General features: G+C 41.8%; 1 protein-coding gene across 1 annotated transcript; it reads left to right on the top strand.

The window, feature by feature from the left end:
* Nucleotides 1-326: 326 nt before the first annotated feature.
* Nucleotides 327-3,325, top strand: LOC127583930 (bcl-2-related protein A1-like). The gene is made up of 2 exons (XM_052040364.1): nucleotides 327-1,028; nucleotides 3,074-3,325. Exons 1-2 carry the CDS (start codon nucleotides 585-587, stop codon nucleotides 3,185-3,187), a joined length of 558 nt encoding a protein of 185 aa, XP_051896324.1. The 5' UTR covers nucleotides 327-584; the 3' UTR covers nucleotides 3,188-3,325.
* The last annotated feature ends 7,254 nt before the right edge of the window (nucleotides 3,326-10,579 follow it).

The raw sequence follows: 10,579 nt of genomic DNA, 5'->3' as shown, positions 1-10,579 counted from the left end.
GCCTGCACTTAAAAGTGATTCATTGGTGTAAAACCTCCGGAAGGCTCTAACATTGTGAACTGCAGGCTCTTTTTCTTCCAAGCTATTTAAGAAGTTGAGTCACAAGGAGATTCTGCAGACGCTGGAATCTGGAGCAACACACAGAAAGTGCTGGAGGAACTCAGCAGGTCAGGCAGCATCTGTGGAGGGAAATAAACAGTCGAGGGGTCCAGACCTTTCATTAGGTCTTGGAAGGGACTGGACAAAAGGGGACAGATGAAGGTCTCAACCCGAAACGTCGACTGTTTATAAGAGTGTCTAATATTTAGTACGCCACTGACAATAGAAAATGGTTGAGATATTCAGAAACGAATACTGATACTACACGTAATTCTCTGGAGAGGGCGAAATAGAGCAGGTGAAAATTACCGCAGCGTTATTTCCACTTTCCACTTTCTGCTTGAGGTCAAGAACTGGAGGAGTAACATGAAATGGAAATCGGTCTTTTCCACATCACGTCAGCTGATGGGAAGTCCCGACGTTGTCGCGGACTCGGAATATAATGGACCGAGGATGTGAAGCTTTCTTTGCTACTGTTCGATGAGATGCAAGCCCCTGAACGTATCATGAGCTGCGAACGTCCAGACTCCGAGGAGTTCTGTTACTTTTTGGCGAAGGATTATTTTCGCTTTGTGTTAGATGGTTCCGAGTCGCAGCCGGCAGCCAACAACGTAGTGGAAACCCTGCGCAGGTCTGGCTCCTCCTTGGATCGATCCGGCCGGGAGTTAGAGCATTGCATTAACAAACTCAACCTAAGTTCTATTGAAGAGGTGGAACGAGTGCTCCCCAGCCTAATGAGGGAAATTTACTCGGATGGGATTGATAACTGGGGCAGAATTGTAACTCTCTACGCTTTCTGTGGAGTCCTAGTTAGTAACCTGAAAAAGAAAGGTGTCCCGGAGCGAGAGCTGATTGAGGGCGTAGCTCAGTGTTTGGCTCAGTACACCTGGACTCACAAAGCTGCCTGGATCAAAGAAAACGGTGGATGGGTAAGAATAAACTTTTGATGAAGTTTGAACTAATGTGTCCGCTCATATATTCTTCCCATCGTCATTTAATTTTAAGTATTTGGAGATGAATTGTCCTTTTCATAAGGCTTATTGTAGAATTTAATTTACCGCATCATAGTCCTGGCTGAGTCTTTTACTGAGTACTGTATATTTCGAGATGAATTGTCCTTTTCATAAAGCTTATTGTAGACTTTTCCACATCATAGTACTGGCTGAGTCACTTAGTGAGTACTGAATGGTATAAATCTAAAATGTTTTGTGGAGGTTATTCACTGAACGACATTACTTGCCAGCTTTCACCTCATGATCAAGTGCTCTGCCGAAGGGGTAGGCAACTTGTCAGCACCCACAAGAAACGTGCAAACCAGGGCCTTTACTCACTTGTCCAAGATACTGCTCGTTTATCATATGCATTAATCATATTATGATTGAATTAAAAATGTTTTTGTCTCAGACCCATTAATTTGAAATGATCACTCCATGAAAAGTATTTTTCCTGATATCCTGTTTCTTTTTATTATCCATTTTATGTTTTGTCCTACCTTGAAATATTCTTTTGACCTTACTGCAACTTTGCCATTTAATACTTCAATGCACCTGTATGGAAAACCCTGCTTTTGTCTATTTTCAGTGGAAAAGTAGTGCAGTTTTTCAGTTTTTTGCCACAACTCAATACTTTGATTCTAGGATCAGTCTCGTGGCTCATCTGCACCACTGCCAGGTGGACTCTTTCACTGATGTTTAAGCACAGATGATGTCTGACTCCAGTTTATCATGATGTCATCTGAACTAATTCAGCATGCTATTGTAAATGAAAACATACCAGATCTCTGCACCATCAACTACATTCTTGAGATACTCATTTTCTCTTCTGTTGGGTTTAACTTTTAGTTCATTCTTGGCTGTAATGCTTTTGCTTTGGCCTAGTCCCAGTAGGCCAGAGTTGGACATCAGAGACCACAAGGTGTGAAATTTGAGCTTCTCCCTGCAAACCCCTCCTAATTCTCATTAGACTGTCACTGTTCTGTTTTATCCTACCTAAGTCCAAAATCCATTTTATGCTTGATTACTGTGTCCAGAAAGAATTGTCTTTTTAGAAAAGGACAGATTTTGATGGGTAGGCAATCTGTAGAAGGCAGATGTGTAAGATATTTTGAATAACTTTTGATCTATCAAGATAAAAGTTTATATGAAAGGGAATATCTATGTAAAATTACCATAAACAGGACACCAAGGCATACATTGGTGTCAAGCAAGCATCAATAACTAACATCACAAGGAGGAGTGAGGAGGCTATAAGTGGCTCTGAGTTCCTATTCTTACTTGTGCCTTGGGTCTGGGTCAGCTGGTTCAGCCTGGGTGATAGCTGCACTAAACTAGATTATTGGTTTATCTGTACATCAGTCAGCTGGATGACCTAAATATTTCACCTCTTTCTCTACAAAACTCTCTCTGTTATATCTTTCTCCATTGCTTCAAACTGGAGGAGGCTAATACACTATATTTTGCCCCTTAAGTGTTAAGGTTTGCCAGTTTTGCTGATCTGCTTATGGAGAGTATAATCATATAGTGTGACAAATCTGAAAAGGGGTTTCAGAATCCCTAGATTCTAGGATAATTTCTTAGATGAGAAAGTAACAAAGGTATCCAAAATTCCTGTTCCAAAAATTGAGGCAAAGAAAGAAAACATTGAACTATAGGCCAATTAGCTTGATCTTCACAGTTGGGGAAATGTTCAAATGTATTATCAAAGACTCCATTAGAGGACTCTAGAAAAATCACAACATGATTAGACAAGGTTAACATGGTTTATAAATGGTAAAAACTGACTTGACACATCTGCTGGAGTTTTTTTGAGGGTGTAACAATTAGAGCTGATGAGAGGGAACACAGTGTGCTCCCGACATGTAAAACTGCAAACAGTATCAAGAATTGTAAAGCTGGCCCTAAGTTTAAGGTAATATGCTGAAAATGTGTAGAAATACTTTGCTACATTCATTGATATAATGTGCCTTTTCTAACAGGAGAAAGGCTTCGTGGAACACTTCCAGGAGAAAAAGAATTCGCACTTTTACACCAAGATAGCTGCTTTCACAGGGATTGTTGCTGCCTTTTCCTTTGTGATCTACCAGCACTGAAAATGTGGGAGTGGTTTCTACACATCAGAAGCCTAGGCAGCAGGTGAACATTGTGTCTTGAATTGAGAATCAGGCACAGGACTTGGACTAATTAACTTTTGTGAAGTTTGTTGAATCCGGGCAAAGATGAAAAGCTTAAGTGCAATAAAATTAAATTTATTTTATAGCAAGTGGAATTTAGATTTGTTTTTATTTAAGTAAACAATGAGAAAGAAATATTTGTGTATATATATTCCCATGCGTGAACTCAGGATGTCTCGACACAGTTTTATATCCAATGAAGTGCTTAAGTGCAACTTATCACTTTTCTCTTCATAGCGTTACTAGATTTTGAGCCATCTGCATATTTCCAATTCCAGGGCATTAATAGAATCCAAAAAAAGGAATGACTCTAACACTAGTCCCTAAGGAATGCAACTGTTCACTTCCTCCTATCTGAAAAACATCTAGTCACCACAATGTTCTGTTGTCTGTTACTTGGCCAACTTCATATGGCATAAAAGGAACTTTGATAGCATGGATATGTTTCAGCATTACCAATAAGCTCATTATGTGGCACCTTATCAAAAGCCGCCTATGTCCTTCTTCGTGGAATTGAGGATGACTTGCCTCCACTCTGGCTTTGTGGGTTCTGAAATAGTTAATGAGTCCACTGTGGGAATAGCAGACTAACACAAGAGGTTGCTGATGAGGTGGGCAGGTGGATAGTTTGTGGCCGAGTTCTCAATACCATCCCAAGTGCTTCTCCACTTTGAACAGCTGTGAGCTAGAGGTACCCAGGAGTTGGTAGGAATGTTGCATTTCTTCAAGGAATCCTTGAATCTACAGATCCAGATGAAGGATCTTGACCTGAAAAGTCAACTGTCCATTTCCCTGGACAAATGCTCCTTGACCTGCTAAGTTCCCCCACTGTTTTTCTTTTACTGCAGTTCCAGCATCTGCAATCTCTTGTGTTTCCAGTCTTTAAATCTTCCCCCTCAGCTGGTAATTTACATCAAGTTGACTGCATTATCCTCATCATCTTTCACCACATCAAACATTTCTATCAAATTGGTTAAACACAATTTGCTCATAACAAATTAATTAAGGCTAACTTGCCTTAATTAATCCATTTTCCCCCAGGTGTTTATATATCCTGTCCCAGAGTAATGTTTCTAAAAGCTTTCCCATCACTGAGGTTAAACTGAATGGTCTGTAGTTTCTGGGCATATCCTCACTCTGTCTCTTGAACCAAAGACTAACATTTGTCACTATCCAGTCCTCTAACATCACCAATACATCAGAGGAACATTGAAATATTATGGTCAGTTCCCCCAAGGTTTCCTCAGAATCCTTGGATGCATCTCATCTGGTCCCAGTAACTTAGTCAAGGTTCAGTCAAGTTTCTAATACCTCCTAGGTGATCAACTTTTAATGTATCTCATATCCCAACTATCTTATCCTTCACAATTTACTTTAGAAGCACCATCTTCCCTGGTGAAGACTGATGTAAAATACTTATTTAGTACTTTAGCACAACCCTCGGATCTGTGTGCAAGTTCCCGTCATTGTCCTCAATAGCCTCACTCCTCCATGCACAACCCCTTTACTATTTATATGCCCACAGAACACTGTTACATTGGCAGGTAATCTTTCTTCATTTGTACTTTGCCTCTCATTTTAATTTTCACATCACCTCTGATTCTTCTGTAATCAGCCTGATTCTTGCTTTGCTTTGTATTTGCAACATGACACTATTACACATTGCCCTATTTCTCTTTTATCATGCAGGTAGCTTTTGTTTTCCCTTTACCTCTTGTAGGAATGTGCCTCAACAGAACCCAGAACATTACAGTACAGTACAGGCCCTTTGGCCCACAATGTTGTGCTGACATTTTATCCTGCCCTAAGATCTATCTAACCCTTCCCTCCCATATAGGCCCCCATTTCTCTATCATTCGTGTGTCTATCTAAGAGTCTCTTAAATATCCCTAATGTATCTGCCCCACAACCTCTGCTGGCAGTGTGTTCCACACACCCACCACTCTGTGTTTTTAAAAAAAAACTTACCCCTGACATCCCTCTTATATCTTCCTTCAATCACCTTAAAATTATGTCCCCTCATGTTAGCCATTGTCACCCTGGGAAAAGGTCTCTGACCGTCCACTCGATCTATGCCTCTTATCATCTTGTACACCTCTATCAAGTCTGAACATTACCTGACCCACCTATTCCTTAAAGGCAGCCCATTGTTCTGTTGATGTGTTACCTGTCAATCCCAATTTACCAATCCATTCTCATCTCACTGAAAATTGGCCTCCTTCCAATTAATTGTTTTCACTTTTCCTTTTCCATAGCTAACCTGATCCTTATGATGTTATGATCACTATCTCTGAAATGTTCCCCTCCTGAAACTTGATGCACCTCATTTCCCAGACCAGATCCAGCAGTGCCTCCTACCTTGTTGGACCAGAAACCTGCCCTAGAAAATTAAACTGGACGCATTTCAGAAACTCTCTCACCCTCTCCACCCTTAATACTACTACTAAAGTCCCCTGATGTAACTACCCTAGAATTTTTGCACTTCTTTGTAACCTCCATGTGTATTTGCTCCTCTATATTTCACTGACTTATTGGTGACCTGTTTAATAATAAAAAAATACCTAGTGGTGTAATGTTCCCTCTACTGTTTTTAAGCTCTAACTAAACAGATTCTCTCTTTGAACCCCCAGTGCCATTCTTTCTCTCCAGTACTCTAGTATTCTCTTCAGTCAATGCTGCCACCCCTCCCTTTTCTTCCCTCTCCTTCCTAAACACTTTGTATCCAGGAATATATAATACCCAGTTCTGCCCTCTTTTCAGCCAAGTTCCTGGTATTGCAATCACATAATATTCCCAGCTGACCAACCTTATTTACCACACCCTATGGTACATGCATGTCAAACCAAATTTAGTTTTATCACTTCTATTTTCACTGACTCCAGGAAGATCCTTAGGCTGACATAATCTATTGTGAATTGCCTTCCCCTTTTCTTTGTGCTTTTTTGCCTTTAATTTTATCCTGTCATTTCTCCTTAGTCTGATTCAACTTGCTGGTGCTCTCATAAGAACATAAGAAATAGGAGCAGGAGGAGGTCATTTGGCCCATTGAGCCTGCTCCACCATTCAATAAGATCATGGCTGATCTGGTCATGCACTCAGGTCCACCTACCTGTCTTTTTCCCCACAACCCTTAATTCCCCTACTATGCAAAAATCTATCTAACTGTGTCTTAAATATATTTAATAAGGTAGTCTCTACTACTTCCCTGGGCAGAGAATGCCACAGATTCACTGCTCTCTGGGGAAAAGCAGTTTCTCCTCATCTCTGTCCTAAATCTACTCCCCTGAATCTTGAGGTCATATCCTCTAGTTCTAGTCACACCTACCAGTGGAAACAACTTTCCTGCCTCTACTTTATCTACCCCTTTCATAATTTTATATATTTCTATAAAATTATGAAAGGGATAATTCTTCTGAATTTCAGTGAGTATAGTCCCAGGTGACTCAATCTCTCCTCACAGACTAACCCCCTCATCTCCGGAATCAACCTTCTCTGCACTGCTTCGAAAGCCAGTATATCTTTCCTCAAGTAAGGAGACCACAGCTGCACGCAGTTCTCCAAGTGCAGCCTCACCAGTACCCTGTACAGTTGCAGCATAATTTTCCTGCCCTTAAATTCAATCGCTCCAGCAATGAAGGCCAACATTCCATTTGCCGCCTTGATAACCTGTTGCACCTGCAAACCAACCTTTTGTGATTCATGCACAAGCACTCCCAAGTCCCTCTGCACAACAGCATGCTGCAATCTTTCACCATTTAAATAATAATCTGATCTTCTACTTTTCCTTCCAAAGTGGATGACCTAACATTTACCAGCATTGTACGCCATCTGCCAGACCCTTTCCCGCTCACTTAACTTATCTATATCTCTCTGCAGACTCTCTGCATCCTCTGCACAATTTGCTTTTCCACTCAATTTAGTGTCATCAGCAAACTTAGATAAGCTACACTCGGTCCCCTCTTCCAAATCGTTAATGTATATCGTGAACAGTTGCAGGCCCAGCTCCGACCCCTCCGGCACCCTGCTCACCACTGATCGCCAACCAGAGAAACACCCACTTATCCCAACCCTCTGCCTTCTATTGGTGACCAATCCTCTATCCATGCTAATACATTACCCCCAACTCCATGCATCCTTATCTTATGGATAAATCTTTTATGCAGCACCTTATTGAACACCTTCTGGAAATCCAATAATACAACATCCACCTGTTTCCTGTTATTTACTGTGCTCATTATATCCTCAAAGAACTCCAGTAAGTTTGTCAAACAGGACCTGCTCTTCCTGAATCAATGCTGTGTCTGCCTGATGGAACCACTTCTATCCAGATGTCTTGCTATTTCTTCCTTAATGTTAGCTTCAAGCATTTTCCCGACCACAGACATTAAGCTAACTCGCCTATAGTTACCTGCCTTTTGCCTACACCCTTTTTTAAACAGCGGCGTGACATTTGCTGTCTTCCAATCCGCTGGGACCTGCCCAGTGTCCAGAGAATTTTGGTAAATTATCACAAATGCCTCTACGTCTTCCAATCTGCCACATCTTTCTGTACCCTGGGATGCATCCCATCAGGACCAGGGGACCTATCTACCTTTAGGCCCACGAGTTTGCTCATCACTACCTCTTTAGTAACAGCGATTGTATCGAGGTCTTCACCTCCCATTGCATCCATAACATCTCTCTTTGGCATGTTAGACGTGTCTTCCACCGTGAAGACTGACACAAAATAGTCATTCAAGGCCTCGGCCATTTCCACATTCCCCAATATTAATTCCCCCTTCTCATCTTCCAAGGGACCTACGTTCACTTTCAGCACCCTTTTCCACTTTATATAATTATAAAAACTTTTACTATCTTATTTTATATTTTGTGCTAGTCTACTTTCATAATCTATCTTCCCTTTCCTTATTGGTTGCTTAGTGGTCCTTTGTTGCTTTTTAAAGTTTTCCCAATTTTCCAGTTTCCCACTACTCTTGGTGACTTTGTACGCATGAGCTTTTTGCTTGATGCCTTCTTTTATTTCCTTAGTTATCCAAGGCTGGCTCTTCCCACCCTAACTGTCCTTGCTTTTAACTGAACTTTTAACTCTTGTGCTTGTACACTCTGTTAGCCTGAATTTATGCAGCAGAAGACTGGAGGATAGGAAAGGTTGTTCCCTTATTCAATAAAGGCAGTGCCGATAAGCCAGAGAACAACAGGCCAGTGAGTCTTACATCAGTAGTAGGGGAATTCTTGAAAAAACTTCTTGGGGACAGAATTCATGGACATTTAGAAAGACAGGGACTCTTTAGAGAGTCAGCATGGGTTTATGCAGGGGAAATCCTGTTTCTTAAATCTGATGGAGTTTTTAGAGGAAGTAACTAAGAAAATTAATGAAGGGCAGGGCGGTATACATGGACTTCAGCAAGGTTTTTGATGCGTTCTCGTATGGTAGGCTGATCCAGAAGATTAAACCACAAAGGATCCAAGGTGTGTTGGCAAAAAATTGTCTTTGGTGCTTGGAGGCAGATGGCAGTGGTTGTCTGTTTTCTGACTGGAAGTCTGTAATCTGTGGTGTACCACAGAGAATGGTGCTGGTGTGGCGACTCACCGTCCGCGCAAGTGAACTGGCTCAGCGGTCGGGGCGCGCGTCGTTGGAGCGGCGAGGCCCAAGATGGCGCTAGGCCTTCGCCTTCCCCGAGCGACGGGGAGAACTCGCGTGCGCGAAAAGTTTTGATGACATAGCGTGTACGTCATTTCCATTTTCAGAGGGTGGGAACTGCGCCGCATAAAAGGCCCGCACAAGGTGGGTAAATAAATCAGTCTTGTTCCACAGCTTGCAGACTCGTGTCTTTATTCTCGCATTGCGGTAGCAGCCGCTACATTGGGACCTTTGTTGTTTGTCATATATATGTATATATAAATGACTTGGGTGAGAATATAGGTGGTCTGATTAGTAAATTTGCTGATTACACAAAAATTAATGGAGTCATTGATAGCAAAGGAGGTTATCTAAGGGTCTTAAGGGTCAGATCAGAGGGTCTTGGGAAGAGTAGTGGCAGGTGAAATTCAGTCTTGACAAGCATAAAGTAATGCATTTTGGGACATCAAATGCTGGCAAGACCTATACAGTAAATGGAAGGGTCCTTAGGGTTGTTGATATAGAGAGAGACTTTGGGGTTCAAATTCCTAAGTGGATAGGGTAGTGAAGAAGGCATTTGGCATGCTTGCCTTCATAGGCTGAGGCAATGAGTATAAGAGTGGAAACATCATGTCGCAGCTGTACAAAACGTTGGTTAGGCCGCACTTGAAGTGTTGTGTACAGTTCAGGTCACCACACTGCAGGAAGGATGTGGTAATATTCGAAAGAATGCAGAAGAGGTGCACCAGGATTTTATCTGGAATGGAGGGCCTTAAAGTTGCAATTGAATAGGGTGGGTTTATTCTCACTGAAGTGTGGGAGGCTGAGAGGTGACCTTACAGAGGTTATAAGATTATGAGGGGCATAGATAGGGTCAATAATCAGAGTATTTTTCCTTGGGTAGAGGAGTCCAAAACTAGAAGACATAAGTTTAAGGTGAGAGGGGAGAAATTTAAAGGAGGTCTGAGGGGCAAGTTTTTCACACAGTGGGTGGTGGTTATATGGAACAAGCTGCCAATGAAGGTGGTAGAGCAGAAACAATTACAGTGTTTAAAAGGCATTTGGACAGGTACTTGGATGTTGAAGGATATGGGCCTCATGCAGGCAAATGGGATCAGTGTAGATGGGCATCACGGACAAGATGGGCTGAAGGGCCGGTTTCTGTGCTGTGAAGCTCTATGACGCTATGACTCCGCCCCTTCCTGATATGTTCTGTCAATGCTCTGCACTCTTGCCTTTGCCATTTTGAATACCTTTCACCTGAATCACTGCTTTCTGTTTCTGCTTGGCTTTTCTTCCTTCTGATTCTGTCCTTGGGCCCCACCCCTCTGCCAAACTCGTTTAAACCCTCCTTAACAGTACAAGCGAATTCCCCTGCTGTACCTATTCCTGTTGTATCTCTTTTCCATCCATCTTTCAGGGGACACATTTGGTACTTTACAGGTTGTTATTACAAAAAAAAAGAAAATGTAATTTGTAGCAAGATCTTTGATTCCGTTTTGCTCAATTTTTGAAGTTTTGTTCCAACACAAGGAAAGAATGGTGGCTGTAAAACAAAAGTTTCAAGAGATGTCAAAGGAACAGTGTGAATTTGGAATTTGTTGATTTGTGAGAGAATGACTGGAATGTGAATGGCAGTTGTTAGTGGATATCCCAAAGCTAGTTGTGTCTGTAGTTATTGCAACTACATC

The sequence above is a fragment of the Pristis pectinata genome, chromosome 28, assembly GCF_009764475.1.
Source record: "Pristis pectinata isolate sPriPec2 chromosome 28, sPriPec2.1.pri, whole genome shotgun sequence".
In the NCBI taxonomy this organism is placed as follows: Eukaryota; Metazoa; Chordata; class Chondrichthyes; order Rhinopristiformes; family Pristidae; genus Pristis; species Pristis pectinata.
The sequence above is the reverse complement of the archived record's forward strand: the minus strand, read 5'-3'. Positions and strand labels throughout refer to the sequence as shown.

What these genes read in the sequence shown, in the direction of transcription:
- LOC127583930 (XM_052040364.1), top strand. Translation starts at nt 585, where the DNA reads ATGCAAGCCCCTGAACGTATCATGAGCTGCGAACGTCCAGACTCCGAG. An exon ending in TCAAAGAAAACGGTGGATGG is followed by an intron (nt 1,029 to 3,073) that starts GTAAGAATAAAC and finishes CTTTTCTAACAG; the next exon opens with GAGAAAGGCTTCGTGGAACA.